At 44.8% G+C, this 23,028-nt stretch overlaps 1 protein-coding gene across 2 annotated transcripts in view; it reads right to left on the reverse strand.

Moving 5' to 3' along the window:
- RABL6 (RAB, member RAS oncogene family like 6) overlaps positions 1-23,028 on the reverse strand; it is a 257,979-nt gene that overhangs the window by 9,689 nt on the left and 225,262 nt on the right. The window contains exons 13-14 of one of the 2 annotated variants that reach the window (XM_029614010.1): positions 18,188-18,359; positions 980-1,038 (exon numbers count right to left, since the gene is read on the reverse strand). In XM_029614010.1, coding sequence (XP_029469870.1) covers positions 980-1,038; positions 18,188-18,359 — 231 coding nt within the window. The remainder of the gene's footprint in view (positions 1-979; positions 1,039-18,187; positions 18,360-23,028) is intronic. The other variant, XM_029614011.1, reaches the window with a different exon arrangement.

Here is a 23,028-nt window from a genome sequence, read left to right on the forward strand (position 1 = left end):
TCAACCAGTTATCAAGTGCTTATATTAAGTGCTATGTGAAACTTTCTAGTAACAAATTAGCATAGTCTTGTGTGTATTCATTACACATGAGAGAAATTGAGCAGTTCCCAAAAAGGATGCAAAACCAAGCAAAGCCAAAAGACTATATCACACAATAACAGCAGTTTATAATTTATTGATCAGACATAAATTTACAAAAATGCTACTTTCATTTGATTGCTGTGATTTTCTTAGTTTTAGTATAAAAGAAGGGCACTGTGTGCAAAGCAGGGACAATATATAACTGTATAGGGCACATGGCTGACATTCATGACATCACAGCAGACATCAAAACTTGGTTCCAATATTTGGGCATAACATATAATATTGCTACCACTGCCATCCAATAAGAAAAAAGGACTGTCTGCTGCCTCTGAAATATATATTAATGGTTAACAAATGACTCTTAGTAACTGGCTGTCTTAGAACTCTTACTGCATTGCTCATATCACTTCTCACAGGTAGACATACTAATAATTCATAGGTCACCTTATCCTGCACAACTGTCATTCCAGATGCAACAGTGACATCCTGTGGGCAATCAGCTTAATCCCACATATTCAATGCCCAAGGATTCTCTCTGGTATATGCACCAATTCTTCATGAATTCAACAGACTTTGACAATCTAATCTTTGTACAGACCAATGCATAACTTTGAAGGGAAATATCATCCTTTCTTCTCTAAACATATTTCTGCTCATGAATGGGTAATTTTAAATTTTATTATAAATAATACTTCAGTTGTACCACTGGACCCGACTCCAGATTGGATGTATACCGGACGACAGCAACACATACCCGAATGCATAAAAACCAAGTTATGATGCCATCAGCTAGGCAACAGCATGCCGTGATATTAAGACAGATTTTGTTTACAGGGCGGTGTTGGCAGAGAGCTGAGAAGCCTTGTCCTTAGTCTCTATGGAAATAGACTCATACCTCTTTGCTCTTTTTCTTCTTCTTTTTCTCCTTAGAAGGCTGCTTGGTCTCCTTCTCTGCTAAGACAAATGACATTTGGTCTATCAGTCTCTTTCACACTATCAGCTGACAGTATAAAGAACAGTTGTAAGTTGCTTTGAAACCAAATGAAACACATTTTCCCTGTATAAACAGTCCAAATGAGAATATCTAACACATTAAGGGTGCCATAAAACCATTTCTACAATATATGACCCATATTTGTTTTTAAATCCTAATATAATTGTTTTTCTGATTTTGATTCTGGCTTGTTACATACCACACTGGCTTGAATATAAAATTGCCTTGAATTTAAGATGACCCCTGTTTCTGAGAATGAAATTACAACTTTGACAATTCAAAGTACCATAAACACTTTACTCTTTTAGCTAATTTTCGCTCGCCCCTCCAGCCTCCAAGGGACCGTCAGGCTTCCTATTTTCCATACTCCATGTGATTTAACCTGGGTAGAAGCCCTCCTGCCAGGCTATCTGACTGCTTCGCAGGGTCACCTTTGTTTTCCAATGCCCTGCACTAGGCAGATGTCTTGCAGGGTCACTGATCTCTTCCTGGCTCGGCATGGCGTTGCCAGACCTGCTGATGCATGATCTGCGATTAGAAGACACCTTTATAGGACATGCAGCAGGGATCCAAAATGGTAGCAGGTTAGTCACACCATGCAGCTTGGCTCCATTTTAGTTTTCTTGTTTTTTTTTATTCTAATATCTCTTGTAAACAGCTTCAGGATGGTGAAGCAGGACATGTCTAGGCCTTGGGATCTTTGGATTGTTTCAAAGTGCCTCAGACTGCTGACAGAGCTTCTCTAGCAGACTCCTTGGATGATTTGGAGAGCCTGGTATGTACTGTAATCAGCCCAAAAGCCAACATTATATTAAGCCTGGAGGCGCAGACAACATGCTCAAGTGGTGTGAACAATATGGTCAACAGTGTGGCATCACTAAACAGTGTGGGTATGAGGGGACACCCTAAAATGAGGAGAGGACCTAGGTCAAAGGAAGGCCATGGGAAGTCCTGCAGCAAGAAATGTAGGCAGGCCACCTTTGGAGTCACAAGGAAGTTAGCAGAATGGAATATTTGATGACAGCGATTCAAGTCTCACTGCAGCAGTGGTGGTATATTGATGTAATGTGTGATTTTTAAGTGCACGATTGGGGTCTTTCAAACCTGCAGTGTTTTCTTTATTTGGGTCTCACACTTTGGACGGCTTTGATAGATATTTTACGGTTACATAACTGATTTGGGGCTTTTTTTTCTCAAACTGCTTGCATTTTGTGAGAGTAAATTGCAAAAAAAGGCATGCATGATCTTTGAAAACAGCTTTCCTAAAAAAAAGTAAACTAACAATCATGCCAATATTGTGATCAGTAACAAAGGTTTTCAAAAGGATTCAATATAATAAACTGATGTATTCTCAACGTCTTCTAGAGCACAGAAATATGAAACCAAAACAGATAATGTGAAATATGGCATTGCAAGCTAACAAACTAAGCCAATTTAATATGATGCAGAACTGAACTGTCCATTAAGGGTGCGCAGAGACATATTCCTTCTCTTCATGGCAGTATAAAAACAATGCTATCATAAAATATAACATTAATTCATCATTTTAAAACACCTGAGTCAAATTATCCAGCACATCATGCATCATGGCCCTATTGGCCCACTAAGGGGAACACAAAGGGCCAGAACCTTTGGTAGGCTCTTAAGGGAAGGCCCACCAGGCCATGTATGGGCCACTTTTTTTTTTTTAAGAGAGATCCTGAGGCTATGTTGAGCGATGTAACCTGAGCGGTGTAGACCCAGCAACTTGGCGGCAGATCGGGATTGGCTCAGCAGCTCCTCGAGGTACAGTGTTCCATGCTCTGTAACTCAGTGAATACAAACAGTTCATACAGAAATAGCAGCAGAGTAAAAAGTGTGCTGTGCAGCAATTTGGTTCAGTTCCAGGTGGGCCTACAGGTCACCTATTAATAGAGATCCTGGGGCGATGTTGAGTGACATCATCTGACATCTCCTGTCAGAAGAACAATTCACCTATGATCACTGGTCCGGATCATGGTGCAGCAAAACCAAGTCATGGCTTGAACAATTTTGATTGTTTTTTGGGAACATGACAGTAGCGGTTCATGTGGTCCCCATGACTCGCCTGAACATGAGAGCTCTCTAGTGGGGCCTCCATGCCCAGGTGGATCAACTGCCCACTGCTATTCCTACACAAACTGTCTTCTTTCAGCAAATTATGGAACACTTTACCTCAAGCTGCTGCTGAGCCAATTCTGATCTGCTGCTGAGGAGATATGATAAAGATCTATAAAATCTTGAGTGGGATGGAATGGAAAAACAAGGAACTGTTATGTATCCTTTCAAACAGTATTAGGATTAGGCAATGCATAAAACTAATAGGTAGGATATTTAACAGAAATTAGACAAAAGTATTTTTTCACTCAGTGCATAATTAGACTGGGGAATTCTTGCCAGATGATATGGTGAAAGCAGTTTAGCTTAATTGAATTTCAAAAGAGTTTAGACAAGTTCCTGGAGGAATAGTCCATAATTCTAATAATCAAAACCAATTGGGTTTTGATTATTAGTACTGGGAACAGTTCATAGACTATTATTAGTCATGCAGATTTGGGAAAACCACGGCTTAGGAGGAGTGGTTTTGTTCTTTGAGATCCTATCAATTACTTGTGACCTTGACTGAACACTGTAGGAGATTGGCATGCAGGACTTGATGGACTTTTGGTCTGACCCAGTATGAGATTTATGTTCTAATATCTATAATGATTCGCAACCCATTAATTTTAGACTTCTTTAAACTCAGTCTGGCTGTTATATGTGATCAGATCTTGGGTTTTAGATTTTGAATGCTTGGGTTTTAGTTTTTTTAACGTTTGGGCTATATGGTCACTATTATGCATGTTATTACTTTCAACATTAATATTTTTATTATTACAATTATTATTATTTCTGTCATTATATGTGACATGATATATTGCTGGGTTTGTGAATTTGTTAACTATGGTTCTGCATTATTAAGAAGCAGTTTTATGTAGTTGCTTAATAGCTTAATAAATAAATGAGAAAAAAAATATTAGGGGCTATGAGTAATCATTGCATCGTATCTGTCCATGCTTGACATGACGACACCACCCAGAGTAGTAGAAGAGACTATAAACAGCGAGAGAAGAGCAGCGAAGCCTGCATCATGGCACAAAGCCAGCCACTACAGCAGTGGTGCCAGCAAACGAATAGCTGGTGGGGGTTTCCCAGGCCCCACTAGCACAAGGAAATAAAAAAAAAAAATCTCACGGAGACACCAGCAGCACAAGAGCTAATGGGGTTTCTGGGCCACACAGCGCAGAAGACAAAGAAGCGGCAGTAGGTAGCAGAAGAGCTGGTGGAGATTCCAAGGTCCCATCAGTCCAAAAAGTAACAACAAAACAACAAATAGAGGCACAGTAATCAGTTTCTCAGGCCCACCAGCATGCCAGCAAATTAGGAGCAGCAAGGTAGGCAGCAGAAGAGCTGGTGGAGGTTCCCAGGTCCCATCAGTTGCACAAAGATGACCTCAGAACCCAAGGTGGGAGGGGACTAGGGGGGGGGGGCAGTTGGCAGAGGAGAATGAATGCAGGAATAGTGGGAGAGAGGGATGTAGTAGGAGAGTAAAAGGGAAGGGAGCAGAGGATGGGGAGAGACAATGGGAGGATGGGGAGAGGGGGTAGGACAAGCGAAAGGGGGCTGGGGAAGGTGAAAAAGTAGTTGGAGAGAGGGGGTGTAGTGGGAGTGGTGAAGGGATCAATGAGAGTGATGGTGGTGTAAGGGAGAGGGCTAGATGAGTGAGCAGAAGGAGATTGAGGGAGGCAGGATGAGAGCAGTAGGAGAGTGAATGGAGATGGAGGCTGGAGAAGGGGGTTGATGGGAGAATGAGGGGTAATGGGAGTTGGAGAAAGACAGCAGAGGGAGAAGTGAGGGTTGACAGCAGCTGTAGAAAGAGAACAGTGAACGAGTTAGAGTGACGGAGGCAGGAAGAAGGGAGCAGTGGGAGAGTGAGGAAGGAGTGAAGAGGGATGGAAGGGGAGGAAGGAGTGAAGGAGGGATGCGAGGGGGAGGAAGGAGTGAAGGAGGGATGTGAGGGGGAGGAGGGGGCAGGGGGAGAGTACAAATCCCCCCATATCCTACTGTCCCCCATTCACACATCTACAGTTCCACATAAAAACCCCTCTCGCATGCACATCACCCACCCCATATGTATCTTCACCCCCATACACCAAATGCCCCACATTCCCACACCCACTCCTCATGCATACCCCCCACACACTAACTTCCTCCTTCCAATACACACCCACCCACATATAAACCCTCATACCACCAACTCCTAATGTCCCCCAATACACTGATCTCTACTCCCTCAACTCTACACACACGAGTAAGGAAGTGTCCTTCCCTACCCCTCTACTCCAACCTCACAACACATGTGTATCCACATGCACACTTACACAGGAGGAGAAGGGAGAAAGTGGAGAGTGCAAGGGGGAAGGGCACAGATCTCACTCAAACACCCAGTCATTTTCCTACACCCCTCCCACCCCTAATCATTCCCTGACACCTTTGCACACACATGGGGTAGAAGGGAAAATGGGAAGTGCAGTGGAGGCGAGAGAAAGTGTGCACGTACACAGGGGAGGAGAGGGTGTCAGAAAATGAATGTGGGTTCCCCCGAACACATACACCACTCATCTCTCGATAGCACATCCACCACTCGCACTTAAAACACATTCACACCATTCCCACAAAGGTGGGGAAGAAACTGGAAAGGGGAGAATGTGGAAAGTGCAACGGTGAAAAGTGCACACACACACCAACAGCCCGTACCACTTACACCACTATATACATACACCCCACCCATCACCATATACTTCACTGCAACCCGCACCTCCCCCACCCGCATACCCCGTCTGCAAATCTTCTGACACACCTTTACCCATGCTTTCTCCACTAAATGCTTCTACACAAACACCAAGGCAGGAACATGGAGTCTAGTGTGGAGAGCCCACTGGTGCAGATGGTGGGCAATACGAGCAGAAGTGCAGCCCCTAGTATACGATACTTTACTGCTAAATAAAGTTGAATAGTTTGCTACTATGTGATATAAAACCATTGTATTACATTGATGCTTTTAGTATCCTGTAATGTAGAAATTACTTACCTGATAATTTCATTTTCTTTAGTGTAGACAGATGGACTCAGGACCAATGGGTATAGTGTGCTCCTGATAGCAGTTGGAAGAGGGAGTCAGATTTCAATCTGACATCAGCACTACATATACCTGTGCACGAGGCTCTGTTCTTCAGTTTTCTCCTCGAAAAGCAATTATGGATATATGTGTGTTTGGATAATTTTGATTAACTTGAGTAACTTGATTAACTTAATTAACTTGATAATTGATTTCTCGGATTGGTTGACGTGGTTTCTAGCTGGAGACCGCCAAGGCACTCAAACGAGAAGCGCCAACACCTGGTAATATGGATGTCTGAACTAGAGATAAGGGTTGGCTTACCTGTGCTTGTGTTGCTCTCGGGAGGAGGTTTCCCCGAGGATTCTTGATTACGAAGCAGCCATTGGCTGGGTGCTGAGTCCATCTGTCTACACTAAGGAAAATGAAATTATCAGGTAAGTAATTTCTACATTTCCTAGCGTGTAGCAGATGGACTCAGGACCAATGGGATGTACAAAAGCTACTACCGAACAGGGCGGAAGGCTGCCCTTGGCCCATTTAGTACTGCTCTTGCGAATGCTGTGTCCTCCTTGGCCTGAACATCCAGGTGATAGAATCTCAAGAAGGTGCGTATGGAGGACCCCGTTGCCACCCGACAGATCTCTGCATGTAACAGCATCTTGGTTTCTGCCCAGGACACTGCCTGGGCCCTTGTGGAATAGGCCTTGACTTGTAGAGGTGGAGGCTTGCCTGCCTCTACGTAGGCTGCCTTGATTACTTCTTTGATCCAGTGGGCTATGGTTGCCCACGAGGCTGCTTCCCCTTGCTTCTTCCTCCTGTGAAGAATGAATAGATGGTCCGTCTTTCGTACAAGTTCCGATCTTTCCAAGTATCGGACTAGGAGTCTGCCGACATTCAGGTGGCGAAGAAGGTGTGAGCCTTCTGAGTCCTTATGCTAGTCTTGAGATGGCAGTGAGATGGTTTGGTTTAGATGGAAGTGAGAAACCACCTTTTGCAGGAAGGAGGGTACAGTGCGCAGATGTATGGATCCCAGCGTGAATCTGAGGAATGGCTCCCGGCATGATAGTGCTTGAAGTTCGGAGATTCGACGGGCTGAGCAGATTGCCATGAGGAACGCCATTTTCAAGGTCAGGAGCCATAGGGACAGACTGCAAGTTGGTCTGAACGAAGCTCCCGCTAGGAAGTCTAACACTAGACTGAGATTCCATAGGGGTATCAGCCACTTTAGAGGTGGCTGAATGTGCTTGACCCTTTTTAAGAAGTGGGAGACGTCTGGGTGGGCCGCTAGGCTGGTGCTGTCCACCCTGGGTCTGAAGCTGGCCAGGGTGGCCAGTTGCACCTTGATGGAGTTGAGGGACAACCCTTTATTCTCGCCGTCCTGCAGAAATTCCAGGATCAAGGGGATTTTGACTGTCCGTGGAAGGATGTTGCGGTCCTCACACCAGGCTTCGAATATTCTCCATACTCGTATATTTGTTAAGGAGGTGGAGAACTTGTGCGCTCGGAGCAGTGTGTCAAATCACTGGTCCTGAGTATCCACTCTTTTTCAGGCGAGACCTCTCAATGGCCAGACCATAAGGGAGAATCTCATTGGGTCTTCGTGGAGGATCGGTCCTTGCTGGAGTAGATCCCTGTGTGGAGGTAGGCATAGAGGGTTTCCCACCTGAAGTCTTCACTTGTCCGTGTACCAAGGCCTTCTTGGCCAGTCCAGGGCCACTAGAAGTACCAGCCCTCTGTGGTGTTCTATCTTGCGGATGATTCCGCCCAGTAGTGGCCATGGAGGGAAGGTGTACAGTAGGTCCTCCCGTGGCCAGGTCTGGACGAGGGCGTCGATTCCCTGCGACAGCGGTTCCTGTCTTCAGCTGAAGAACTTGGGAACCCGGGTGTTGGATCCGGTTGCCAGAAGATCCATGGCTGGGATTCCCCAGTGGTTTACTATCTGCTGGAAGGCTGCTGTAGACAATGGTCAAGCCCTATTGACCATACCATCACCCAAATTAGCCCATCTCAGCTCAGTGAGGGAGAGGTCCTTGTCTTTGGCAGGACCAAAGATGTGGAATTCCTTACCTGTTGAAATTCGTACAGAGGAAAACATCAATAGCTTCAAGAAGCAGATAAAAACCCTGGTTATTCGAGCAGGCTTTTACTCTAAATAATTGACCCCTCCTACCACAGCTACTTAGTGGATGAGATAGAATAAGGGGAACTAGGGGGAAGAAGGGCTAAAAGGGAGGGGGATAGACGGGATAGAGGACGGGAAGAAGGGTAGGAGAAAGAGAAAGAATTGAGGAGGAAGGGGAAGAAATGATTGGGGTTTTTATCTATGACTGTATTTAAAATGGTTTATGTAAAAGTATTGTGTTATTAATTTAACGTTTTTGAAAAATGATGTAACATGTATAATGATAGGTTTAGTATATATGTGTTTTGAATGTTGCTACTGCAAATTCGATCAGTGTAAACCGCCTTGAAATTAAGTTGAAAGCCGGTATATAAAGCTGAATAAATAAATAAAATAAATAAATAAATAAAATAAATGGTCATTCCCCTGGATCCAGACTCTCTCTGCTGAGGTAGTCCGCAGTGATGTTGTCTTTTCCTGCGATGTGGGCGGCTGATATCCCTTGTAGGTTTGATTCTGCCCACGTCAATAGGGGCTCTATTTCCAGAGACACCTGCTGGCTTCTGGTTCCCCCCTGGCAGTTGATGTAGGCCAGGGGGGAACCAGTCTGACATGACTCTGACTGATTTGCCCCGGAGTCTGTGACTGAACCGTAGGCAGGCTAGTCTGACTGCTCGGGCTTCCAGTCGGTTTATGTTCCATGCCGACTCTTCTTTGTCCCATTGCCCTTGAGCTGTTAGCTCCTGGCAGTGGGCTACCCATCCTCGCAGGCTCGCATTCGTGGTGAGCAAGGTCCAGTCTGGTGGGGATAGGCTTGTTCCCTCGCTCAGATGGTCTTCTTGTAGCCACCACTGTAGCTGGTTCCGAACCTTCGCCGGTAGCCGGAGGGGGGCAGAGTAGTTTTGAGACATTAGGTTCCACCGTGACAGTAGTGAATGTTGTAGGGGCCGCATGTGGGCCCATGCCCACAGGACGACTTCTATGGTTGATGCCATGAGTCCGAGGACTTGGAGATAGTCCCATGCTGTGGGAAGAGTGGAGTTCAACAATGCTTGTAGTTGTTCCATCAATCTCCTCCTTGTAGGAAGAAGGGAGACTTTGTTCCATTTGGTGTCGAACCGGACTCCCAGGTACTCTAGGGATTGGGAGGGCTGCAGGTGGCTCTTGGGTGTGTTGACTACCCACCCAAGGCTCTGCAGTAGTTTCTTGACGGCTTTCCTCTGGCGATTTCGCTCTGATCAGCCAATCGTCCAGGTATGGGTGCATGAGGATTTCTTCTTTCCTCAGTGTCACCTCTACTACTACCATCCATGATCTTGGTGAACTTCGGGGAGCCGTAGCTAACCCGAACGGTAGGGCCTGGAACTGGTAGTGATGGCCCAATATCGTGAAGCGTAAGAAACGCTGATGGATGCGATGGATCGGTATGTGGAGATAGGCTTCTGACAGATCCAAGGAGGTCAGGAATTCTCCTGGTTGTACCGCCTTTATGACCGAACACAGGGTTTCCATGCAGAAGCGGGGTACCTTCAGGTAGCGATTGATGGTCTTGAGGTCCAGTATGGGCCAGAATGTTGCCTCTTTCTTGGGCATGATGAAGTAGATGGAATAGTGTCCAGAAGTTTGCTGGTGCGTGGGCACCGGTGTTATTGCCTTTAGGGCAAGGAGTTTTGATAGTGTGGTTTCCACTGCCTTCCTCTTGGAGAGGTCGTGGCACGGACAAATCACAACCTTGTCCGGGAGGATGCTGTGGAAGTCCAGGTAGTATCCTTCTTGGGTGATGGATAGGACCCAACTGTCCGACGTTATTTCGACCTATCTTTGGTAGAATAGGGCAAGTCTGCCCCCTATGATCTCTTCCTGTAGATAGGTCTGCTGATTCTCATTGCGTGTTGTGGCAGGGGCCTGGTCCTGAGCTGGCTCCTCTTTTGTTGTGTCTGTTCCGAAAGGACTGTCCCCTGCCGGCGGGGCGAGGGGCCTGGTAAGTGTTTTTGTATGGTCTAAAATGCTGGGATCCTCTGCCCTTGGGTGCCCGGGGAGAGGGGCGTTGGTTCCTATTGTTTCTGTCCTCCAGTAGACGGAGCACTGGGGACTTGCCCCATTTGTTGGCTAATTTGTCCAGTTCGCTTCCGAACAGGAGTGTTCCTCTAAAGGGCATTCTCTTGAGCTTCATCTTAGAGGTCGCGTCGGCTGAGGAATAGACTTAGTTTTTGGGTACTTGCCAGGTTCTTATGGCCTGGATTGGCCACTGTTGGAAACAGGATGCTGGGCTTGATGGACCCTTGGTCTGACCCAGTATGGCATTTTCTTATGTTCTTATGTACCAGCTTCGGAGCCAGAGCTGTCTTGTGGCTGCTGCTATGGACGAGAAGCTCCTGGCTGAGGTGCATACCAGGTCTGAGGTCGCATCCGTGAGGAATGATATTGCTAGGTCTAATGCCTCGATTGGCGTAGTTGCGTCCCCGGCCATAGCCAGGCAGGTGTGTGATACCACGGCACAGCAGGCAGCGATCTGTAAGGTCATAGATGATACATCGTAAAACTGCTTGAGGATGGATTCCTGCTGTCTGTCATTGGCATCCTTGAGTGAAGCTCCTCCCTCGACTGGTATGTTACTGCGCTTTGTGGTGGCGCAGACCAGGGCGTTGACCTTGGGAAACCTCAGGAGTTCCTTCATTGTGGGGTCCAAAGGGTAGAGAGCTTCTACGGCTCGCCCTCCCTTAAAGGTAGCCTCTGGAGCGTCCCATTCCAGGTCGATCAGTTGTTGTACGGCCTTAGTGTAGGAAAATGGCATGAGGTCTGGCGGAGCCCAGCCAGGAAGGGGCTCGCCTTGGACTCTGCTGTGTTGCATGTGTCCTGATGGCCAATGCCAAAGCGCATCATGGCTCGATACAGTTCCGTTTCTGGAGGGATTTCCCCCTCTTCCAGGGGTTCTGATTCCTCCTCAGAGTCATCTGTGTCCCCTAACGGGAGGTATTTGTCCAGGGGAGGCTCATCTGGTGGAGGCCGGGAGGGGCCTGGGAGGTTCTGGACCGCTGGCAGGGGTTATGGTTGTGTCGCTGGTGGCCCTGTCTGTGTGTGGATGTAGGATTGCAGCTCAGCGAAGAATCCCGCCCAGAGGACGTTGCCTGGGACCGCATTGGGTCCGACGGCGCTCCCCAAGGGCCCCCACTGTGGAGGAGCCGAGTCGGGAATAGAGAGGTCCGGGGTATAGAAACATAGAAATGACGGCAGAAGACGACCAAACGGCCCATCCAGTCTGCCCAGCAAGCTTCACACATTTTTTTCTCTCATACTTATCTGTTTCTCTTAGCTCTTGGTTCTATTTACCTTCCTCCCCCACCATTGAAATATCTAACTTGATTAGTTAGGGGTAGTAGGGGTAGTAACCGCCGCAATAAGCAAGCTACACCCATGCTTATTTATTTATTTATTTATTTAAAGTCTTTTTTATACCGAAGTATAGCAAAAAATGCCTTCACTCCGGTTTACAGAATAACAACTTGATACATACAACGAGTTTGATACATATAACTAACAATATGAGAGAGAATCCAATTAAAAACAAACAATGAACAATATAAATGGGTAACATGTAAACAAGATGTTACGGGGACTATTAAGTACAGATTTTAGGTTGAACAAGTCTAACTATGTATAAATATTGCTTATCAGGTTGAAAATAATAATAATAGTAAATATATATCTAACTATGTAAAAATTGCCTGAGCCGGTTATAATAAAGTGCTGATGCATTAATTCTATGACAAGACAGGGTAATGTCAGAGAGTCATTTTGGGTGTGTGTTTGAGGTATGCTTAACCAATGTCATCTGTGAAAGACTGACTGAAAATCCATGTTTTGAGTTCTTTTTTGAAGGATTTTATGTCTCTGAGTGAACTTAGATAGATAGGTAGGGAATTCCATGCTTTTGGACCCGCAATGGAGAGGGCTCTGTTCCTAGTGTTGGAGTTTTTGGCCAATGGAATAGAGGGTATGGTTAGGAGCAGTTTGCTTGACGTTCTAGTCGTGCGTTGTGGTTTGTGAGTTTGGAGCATGTTATCAAGGATGGTGTTATCTGTTCTGTGTATCGCGTTGTGTATGATTGTTAGTGTTTTGAACTTTATTCTTTGTTCGACAGGTAGCCAGTGAAGGCTCTTCAGTACAGGGGATATGTGGTCTGATTTTTTTTTGCCGGTTAGAACTCTGGCAGCGGCGTTCTGTAATAGTTGTAGCGGTTTTAGGGTAGATTTGGGTAGACCAATTAGTAATGCGTTACAGTAGTCGAGGCTGGTAAAGATGAGAGATTGCAGGACGGTTCTGAAGTCTTGTTGGTGGAGTAGAGGCTTGAGGTGTTTAAGTATGTGGAGTTTGTGGAAACCGTCTTTTGTTTTCATTGCAATGTTTTTTTTGAAGTTTAGTTCGGAGTCAAACCATATTCCAAGGTCCTTTGTATTGTTCTTCAGTTGAATGTTGGAGGTGCCAATTTGAAAGGAGGGTAATGTGGTCATTTGGTCTGTGTTTCTATCGAAGAGTATGCATTCTGTTTTGTCCATGTTGAGGCAGAGTTTTAGCTGGTTCAGCATGTTTCGAATTGCGATAAGGTGGTTTGCTGTTAGTTGCAGTGCATCTTCGACCGTAGTTGTAATGGGAATGAGGAGCTGAATATCGTCGGCGTACATATAGAATGATATGCCTAGGCTTGCAATGAGTTGGCAGAGGGGGAGTAAGTAAATATTAAAGAGGGTGGCTGAGAGGGCTGATCCTTGTGGAACACCTGTTTCGAGGGGGAGGGGGTCAGAAGAGTTGTTGTTAAGTGACTTTGAAGAACCTGTTTTCTAGGAAAGAAGTGAACCAGGCAAGGGTATTGCCAGTAAGACCTATGTTCGCAAGTCTTGATATCAGGCTTTTCTGGTCTACGGTGTCGAAGGCCGCAGAGAGGTCGAGTAGTATTAGAATGTAGCTTTGATTATTGTCAAAGCCTCTTATTATTTTGTTTGAGATATTGAGTAGAAGGGTTTCTGTGCTGCGATTTTTTCTGAACCCGTGTTGTGATGGGTGTAGGATTTTGTTGTTTTCCAGGTGTTCATTGAGTTGTGACAGTGCTGCTTTCTCAGTCATCTTTGCTAGTAAGGGGAGGTTTGAGATGGGGCGATAGTTATTCAGATCATCTGGATTGAGATTCTTTTTTTTCAGTATAGGTGTGATATTCGCGATTTTTAATTTAGTTGGAAGTTCACCTTCTTCAAGTGATTTATTTATGATAGCTGCTAATGTGGGAGCAATGCTGTGTGATATTTCTTTTAAATCACGGGTAGGTATTACATCAAGATTGTGGCGAGCTGGGTTTATTTTCTTTAGCATTTTTTCGGTTTCGATGATTGAGATTGGTTCGAAGTTCGCCCATGGTGGGATATTTGGGGTGTCCATGTTGTCTTTGGTAACTGAGGTATTGTTGATGGTGGTCACTATTTTGTTTATTTTATTCTTGAAGAAAATGGCGAGGTCTTGGCTTAGGTTGTTTGTTTTGGAGGTGGGGGAGTTGATATTGTTCTCATTAATGAGGTTTCTTACTATGTTGTAGAGGGCGTTGGGTTGATTCGTGGAAGTTTTTATCTTTTGACTATAGTAGTCGCGTTTGGAGTTCAGGATGGTCTTTTTATATGTGGCAAGTTGTGTTCGATACCTTTGTAGGGAAGCTGTGCACTTTGATTTTTGCCATTCTTTTTCCATTTTTCGGAGGTTGGATTTCATAGATCTTAGGTGAGAGTTGAACCATGGGTTGGTTTTTGTTCTGTTATTATTCGATAGTTTCAATTTCTCGGGGTTTATGTTGTTGGCGGTTTGTTCTGTAATGTTGAACCAAGATTGGGTGGCATTATTTATATTGGAGAGGTCTAGGTTCTTCATTTGTTTTCCTAGTTCCTGTTGGAGTAGAGAGGGTTGGAATGGGGGTCTGTATTTGAATGATTGAGGTGTGGATGTTCTTGCTGTTAGATCGATTTTCACTTGAGTCTTACATTGTATGATGTGGTGATCAGACCAAGGAACTGGTTTGGATGATATGGTGGTATCAGAGAAGTACTGGTTGGTGAAAATTAGGTCCAAGGTATGACCAGCTTTATGTGTAGGGTTGTTTACTATTTGGTTAAGGCTTAGGCTGGAGAGCATGTCTAGTAGTGTTTGGCTGTTTTGAGATATGGGGTTGGCATCGATGTGGAGGTTGAAATCTCCGAGAATAATGGTTGGTTTTTTCAAACTAATGTTAGTTATTAAGAATTCGAGGAATGGAGAGATCTCGTTGTCTAAGAGTTTTGGAGGGCAGTAAACTAGGCATATTTGTAGTGATTCAGATTCGAGGAGTGCGATTTCGTAGTTATTTGGTAGGTTGTGATGTATCAATTTCATTGAGAGATGTTTTTTAACGATGAGGAGGAGCCCTCCTCCCCTGCGAGCCTTGCGTGGGATTGAGAATGTGTTCTTGAACCAGGTTTCGGTTATTGCAATAAAGTCAGGGTTCTTTTCTTGAATTATGTCTGATATTAGAATGAATTTTTTGGTTAGTGACTGGGCATTTATCAAGATGAATGAGAGATAGAAAAGGTTTTTGATATGTTTTATTAGAGGGATGTTGATCAGGTAGTTGGTTTTGTTTTGATGATGCTTGGAGGGGGGTGAAGCCAAGAATGTGTTTTTGGAGTATCTTGTAGCGCAGTGGGTTGTCGTTGGTTGAAGCAGTGGTCTGGGGGTTGTCGAATTTGGGAAGATGCTTATATTCGGAGCCATTGTGAGATTTCAGATTGTGTGCCGTTTAGTAGAATTGGGAGGAGGTTAGAAGATGTTTCTGAATGATTTCTGGGAGTGTTTGGTGTGGTTTTGGTGTCTGGATGAGAGTTTGATGAGGTCTGTGTGATATCTTACTGAGATCCGTGTGGTCGGTGAGAGTTGTGGCGTCAGGATGAATGTTTGAGGTCCATGTGATTGATTGAGATCCGTGTGGGTGTTTGCTTACGTCCGTTTGAGGGGTTACTGAGGTCCGTGTGGTTGGTGAGAGTTGAGGCGTCAGGATGAAAGTATGATGAAGTCCGTGTGAGTGATAATTGAAGGTCCATGTGGGTGTTAGTTGACGTCCATGAGGGTGTTTTACTGAGGTCCGTTTGTGACTTGGGTAGCGATGTGATGAGAGCTGTATGACGAAGATAATGTGAGAGCTGGTTGGATAACTTCTGGCTGAGTGTGGGTTATGATAGTGGGGTTGTTTTCTGTTGGCGCTGGTTAGGTGTGGGTAGCGGTGGGTTTTCGTTTGTCATCGTTTGTAGTGCTGTTGGTGGTGGGTGCGTGACGCCCGGCGTGAGTTCGAGAATTTGAAGAGTAGTCCAGCGCTCTCTGATAGGCCAGAGACTGCTTGGGGCACGGCTGACTCTCCGCTGCTTCTTCCTTCGGTTTTCGATGTTCCTGTTCTCGTGTAGGTCTCCTCTGCACGTTTTTCCACTAGGTCGGGTGAGCTCTCGCTTCGATGGGGCCTAGGGAGCCCCGTCAGAGGAGGAGGAGAGTTTAGGCGGTTGCTGCCGGGTTCGGGAGGGGTAGGGACTGTCCAGTCCACAGTCCTCAGGGCTGCACGAAGGGGCTCACAAAGGGGCAGGCCCCTTTGTCGCGCCCCTTCGGCGCGTGACGCACGGCGCGCGACACCTAGACTGATGGGGCTTAAAGGTCTGCTGTGCTGACCCTGATTGGGTCGAAGGGCTTGTCGTGGGCGGGCCTTGGCGCGGTCGTCTGCCTTTCTTTTTTGCAGGTTTTTTAAAAATTATACAAGAATCGAGCGCGGCTGGCGCTGAGGCCTCTCCGGAGTGGAAGGCGGGCACTGACCTTTTACCCAGACTATGTTATACAGTCCTTATTGGTTGTTTTTCTTCTCCCCTGCTGTTGAAGCAGGGAGCTATGCTGGAAATGCATGATGTATCAGTCTTCTCCCATGCCGTTGAAGCAGAGAGCCATGCTGGATATGCATCGAAAGTGAAGTATCAGACACATTTGGTTGGGGTAGTAACCGCCGTAACAAGCCAGCTACTCCCCGCTTTGTGAGTGCGAACCCTTTTTTCTTCTCCCCTGTCGTTGAAGCAGAGAACTATGCTGTATATGCATTGAAGGTGAAGTATCAGGCTTATTTGGTTTGGGGTAGTCTCGCTGGTGGATCTGGAGTCCTCTACAGGCTGAGGGGGACCTTGTCTCAGTTCCCCCCAAGCTTCTTCGCATAGCAGGCACAGGGCGGACGTCACCTCGGGCTGCGCCGCTCTCAGGTGGCATGCCGGATAGAGGGCTTGACCTTTAGCTGTCTTGGACAGCGGTGCCATGATTTGCGTGTGTATCCTGTACAGGTTCGCGTGCCGGGAGGCCTGGTTATGCGCTCCGGGTATGCCTACATTGTGCGCGTAGGAGCGGAAGATGCACGTGTGGCTGTGCGCGCCTCTGTGTGCCCGGCCCTGGTGTGCGCGTTGCTGTGCGCACAGGCAGATGTGCATGCTGCTATGCACACAAGTACTTTGTGCCCCTGGCTGGCCGCTGTGCACACGGCTCAGTTGTGCGGATGATGCAGCGACCAAGGGAGGGAAAGGCACCGGCGACCACGCGGTAAGATGGCGGCCCCCTCAGGGGGTCTCCACGTGGGAGGACCCTCTTGCCGGATCGGGGTCTAGCCTGGAGGGGACTGCTCAACCTGATTGTACAGACGCCGGAGGGACGATCTGTGCGGCTGTCCGAGCCTCGGAGACCGGAAACTTAGAGAAAGTTTTCTATCTTACCTTGTCTTGGTGCTTCCCGGTCCTCTCCTGGGCGGTCTCCGGCTGCAGGGGGGGAGGGAATTACCTTCACCGCCACGCTCGGTTTTGCACCCGCTGCCTCTCAGCCGCTCCCTTTTCAGGGGGCTAAGTTCAAGCTGGGTCGGCTACCAAACCGAGGCTGCCTCTCAACCGCTCCCTTTCCCGGGGGCTAAGTCTAAGCCGGACCAAGGCTTACTTCTGAGGGATCTCGGAAATTACCTCAGGAAATCTCGACTGGGGGAGGGACCCTTAGGTATCACCGCAGGAGAACGGGGCTCGTTTTGGAGGTAGGGGTTTCTTTGTTTCTTCTTTAAATTTGGAGTTTGGTTTTCTAACGCTGTGCAAACATGTGTGAAGTCCCAAACTGCTATGGAGACAGAAAAAACTGAAGAGCAGAGCCTCGTGCACAGGTATATGTAGTGCTGACGTCAGATTGAAATCTGACTTTGTCTCCAACTGCTATCAGGAGCACACCATACCCACTGGTCCTGAGTCCATCTGCTACATGCTAGGAAATGTAATATGTTGTAAAGTTGCCTTGGACACAAACAAAATGGAAAGGTGGTTTTAAATAAACGATGGGTAGTATTTCATATCAGAATGTGTAAGGTTGACTAGCAGTCTTTCCTTCTACTCTCAGTTCATTGCATTATTGCCTAAACTCCTACAATAGAAGCTGAAAATCATTTTAATATCTATTTATAAAAATGTATATTCTGCAGATCTGAGAGATTCTCTCTATTCATTACAGAAAACAAAATCATCAAATACATAAATCACAAATTCAAAAACCACTATACAAGACCTATAAATAAAACCGCATAAATGTGTTATATTTGGCCTAAGAAAAACTAATCAAATAGCAGAAGAACTGCAAATGACAAATAACCAAATTGATATAAGAGCCACTGTGCACAATTCAGAAAAATGAATCCATCCAGCAATATTCCACAAAGTTGACAACTTGGCAGGAGCAGCGGATTTACTCTTACCTTCATCACTGTTCTCGGCAGGAGTTTTTTCTTCAAATCCCAAGCCAAATAAATCTAAGTCATTCTTGGGTCTGAAGGGGTGGACGGTAGGCTTCAGAGCATCAGGGAGCTTTACGGGGGCCACATCCTCTTCAGAGACGTCAGAGATATCCTCTCGCACTGGGAACACATCCTTAGAACAAAAGAGTAAAGAGGCAAACATTCTTAAATGCTCCAGCAACTCATTTACAATGGATCATTAGCATAAACTTTTAATAAAAGCATATTATCTATGTTTTGGCTTAATCCTATAAATTCAAGCAGCATTCTCAAACAATTTCTTCCATAACATTAAGCTCAATAATCTACCCCTGGAACATTAAAAATCATCAAGATTCCTTGTGATTGATAAGGAATTGTTCTGGAGTGTTTATTTTTTCTTCCAGGGACTTGGCAATTCTAGAGTAGAAATAAAAAGCCTCAAAAGTGATATTAAACAATAGGTTTTTGCTCTAAATAAAAATATATGCTCTAAATAAAAATATTGTTGTGCAATCATATATAGTCTTTCTAGAAAAAAAATACAATAAAACTGTACTAACAAAGCCCAACTGCACTGCTTTCCATATGTTAAAATCAACCTACAGTATTCATCAACGCTACGCTACATGTATTACCAATGTCACTGCTGAATTGCAGTCCTAACCCTTTTCTCATGGGCCGTGTGCCCAGGAAGAAAGGATTAGGATGGCCGTTATAGTGGTGATTCGATTATTAGAAATATAGAATGCTGCAGCTAGAATGACCTCTGGCAGATCTAAGAGAGACCATATCTCCCCAGTGTTGAGAGATCTCCATTGGTTACCAATTGCCTTGAGAGTTCAATACAATACTCTAATATTGGTTTATAAACTTATGGCAATAGAGTAGTTACTGTGGGCAAATGTCTTGCTCCATATATATAACTCATCTTGAGCTCTGCGATCTTTGCAAAGAGGACTTTCAGATGGGCCCTCCATCCGTCAGGCACGGCTTAGTGAGAAGAGAAAGGGCCTTTTCAACAGCAGCTCCTGCCCCTTGAAACACTGTCTCCCAAGAATTACATTGAATGAGCTGTACAAAGACGTTCAAAGTGATACTAAAGACGTACCAATTCAGGCTGGCATTTGATTGAAATTGTAGGATCTAAAGTGTGGAATCCTTCCCCAGGGGCACCGAGGAAAGGGTGTTGGATCTCCTGGCTTTGAGAGCAGATTCGACCAACACAGAATAGCGTGACAAGTGCTTTTCTCGATTCTGGTAGCCTTTTGGATTCCACATAGGGCATCTGCCTTGTTCTCGGGAGACAGAGAGGAGATCTCCTGCATCCTCACCTATACTTCCTGAAGGATCTCATGTACTGGGACTGACAATTTCCTTAGAAGACTTCATGAACTGTAGGATATGCAGTATTTTGTTACTGGACTTCTTCTGGATGAAGCCTGCATAGGAGAGGTCCCTTCAGTGGAGACTTTCTCATTTCCTACAAAAGGTCAGGGGTTACAGCTATGGATCAGAGAAATCTCCAGATCCACAGCTGTAACCCCAAGAGAGCTCAATTGGTAGGCTGAGTGTCGTGAACCTGAATCTTATCCAGTTAGCAAGAGAAGAAAGCACTTTTCAGTTGGGGCCTGATGAACGTCTGCATCTTGGGGAAAGTCCTTGCACAATGAGTTATAAATCACCATTTGTGTGGTTGGTATCAATGTTGATTCCTCTCCAGTAATTGGTATCGGTGCCAATCCTGCGAGCAGCTAGAGGTCCATTGTCTACAGGGACACTGATGCCCTTGATACTGGAAAACTATTATGCATTGCTCTGTCCAAAGCTTGATGAATCTTCCTGTTCATCAATTCCTCAAAGACTGCCAATGCCAATACGACTTGGGAGGAAGGAGGGGTGGCCTCGTCTTCCTGGAATGCCTACAGTGGATTAGTCACTATTCCAAAACAGAGATTACCCACCAAGTGTATAACTTAATACATGAACAAAATCGTCACTTGGTTCTAATGTTTTAACTGAGATATTTACTGTAGCCTTGCTCAAGATTTGTTTATGAAATCAAAAACATTTTTTTAAAAGGAGAGGGATGGTTTCATATAGTTAATGTCTGGCAACCCCCTCGGTGCCTTTATCGTTTAATCATCAACACACCCTCCAACCTCCGTATTTTTATTTCAAAAGTATATTTTAAAAACTTTTCAGAGATAGGCATCAGTAAATTCCATTCTTTATTCTTTTTTTATTATTATTTATTTTGTCTTTATTTTCTTCGTGTAAAAACACTATCTATTGTTACCCCAAACCGTCAGAAATTGAGTTGCTATACTTAGCTTTGAAATGTCTCGAATTAATCCCGACTTGTGCAAGTTTCGACATCCAATGTCTTCCTCAGGATTTATCCATATGCATTTTCTTTTCACCAGAAACCAGTAAGGTATTCACTTATTTTTTGACTTTCCCGGTGCTTGAAAAAGCCTCCACCTAACGCTCTTCCTGACGGCGTCAGGAGAGCAAGGCTACAGTAAATATCTCAGTTAAAACATTAGAACCAAGTGACGATTTTGTACAGTGGATTAGTGGCTGATAAATGGAATCTTGGAGATCGTGGTGATTCCTGGGATCAAACTGAGGATGAATTCTCACCACATGGGAGGGTGTGTGTGAGAGGGAAAATTAACAGCATCCACCAGAATGTCCCTGCTTCTTGGCCTTCACACTATGCATGTCAGTGGTACTCTGAAGCCAGAATCAAAGAGGCTAAGCACTTCGCCTTCTTCAGGTGAGGGGAGACAGAAGACACTATCCCTCTGGTTCTTCCTGGTGCTTGATATTGAGGGAGATTTTGATAATGGTGTAGCTCCTAGATCCATCAATGTCAATAGACCAAACTCAGGACCCCCAAGTACTTCTCCATAAGATTGAGCCAAGATAGACACATCCTAGAGGCCATGGTAACACAAAGGTGAAACTCCTGGATGTTGTGACTAGTCCCCAAGCAAAAGCTACATCTATTATGTGCTTCTTGCACAAAGGGCACCTCTCAAAGCCATTGGGCCTCTTATCCATAAGGGAATTGAGCAGAAAAACAAGCATGTGAAATCAAATGACTCGATGACAAAACTGTGACCAGTAAATCTCGATACAGCAGTGCACCAAGCAATCACCAAAAAATTAAAAGAAATTTAGAAACCAACCAAAAAACCTACCTGGGTTTGGTTAATGTGTTAATAATTAAAAGAAAATTAAATTTCTCAACAATCAGATCCGTAATTTACAATACATGGTGCCTGTTGCACTGTAGTTCCAGTTCTATTTTTATGGTGGCTGATTTGCTGTACCTTTCTAGAATAAAAATACAGAGAAAAAAGCCAGACCAACTACAGTTCAAAACCTCACGTTTACTCCTGGAATTTTCAGATAATAATCCGCAATCACAAAAATTGGAGCCACTTAAGTACAAAATGGAAAAGTCTCTCATGTAATAAGGACTTTGCCTCCTTCCTCTTTAACATAGTAAATGATGGCAGATAAAGACCAAACTAGCCCATCCATACAGAGGCACATAAATTCTCATATACAATACAACACAAACTCTTTTCTCCATGTCTTTTACCCGAGCTCTCAATCCTATTCCTATCACTGTCCTCCATATTGGTCCCAAGAATGCCCAGAATCGGCTACAGTGATGGCTTCCTCCACCTTCTAGTAGATCATTTCATACCTTGCCATCTTCAACTTTGCTTCTCACAAGACCAATACTTAAATACCTCTCCCTTAGTTCAGGTATATTTCCCGACATATTAAAGCAGACTTCTATTTTTCCGATTCCCAAAAAGAAAACAATAGGATCTACCATTATCAGTAACCTCCGCCCTATTGCAACTTTGACTTCACTTATAGAATCTGTAGTACTATACTAGCTAATAGATTATGTCAACGACAACGATTTCATTCATCCTAATCAACACAGCTTTAGAAAAGGCCACTGCATTGAAACATTACTCCTCTCTTCTTTTGACACAATTATTCGAGGATTCGACTAATACAGACTACATCTTAGTATTTCTCGATATTTCAGCTGCCTTTGATACTCTGGATCACAACATTCTCCTTTCCAGTTTGTGATCCATTGGTATCAAAGATACTGTTCTTCCATGGTTTGCATCTTTCCTATCCAAACGTCTGCAGCAAATCAATATTGGTACATATCACTACGACTGGTTCACTATTCCCTCTGGAATACCGCAAGGCTCTTCCCTTTCTGCTATTTTATTCAATATCTACCTGCTTCCACTCTGTCACCTCCTAGTCGGCTTAGGCATAGATTTCAAAATATATGCTGATGACATTCAATTCTTTGTACCATTTAATTCATCTTGGCCCGACACCTTCTCCTTTGACAGTCTGTATATTTAAACCATCAACACTTGGTTATCTCACAATCGATTAAAACTTAACGCCTCAAAACCATAAATACTACATTTATCTACTTTTCCACACTCATCCTGCTACCCTCCATCTCATCTAATTTTTGATAACTTTGCCATTCCCATAACAACACAAGCCCACAATCTGGGATTTACCCTAGATTCAGACTTAAGCATGTCCTCCCAAATCTCCTTGGTTGTAAAAAAGCTCTTTCTACAAAATTCATCTAATAAAACAACTGAAACCATTGCTGTACCCTGAATATTTTCGTACCATCTTACAAGCTCTAATTCTAATAGGATTGGACTACTGTAATGGGTTGTATTTAGGATTTTCTGACACTGTTCTTCGCCTGCTTCAATTAGTGCAGAATGCTGCTGCCAGTCTTCTTG

The sequence above is a fragment of the Rhinatrema bivittatum genome, chromosome 8 (genome assembly GCF_901001135.1).
Source record: "Rhinatrema bivittatum chromosome 8, aRhiBiv1.1, whole genome shotgun sequence".
Lineage (NCBI taxonomy): Eukaryota > Metazoa > Chordata > Amphibia > Gymnophiona > Rhinatrematidae > Rhinatrema > Rhinatrema bivittatum.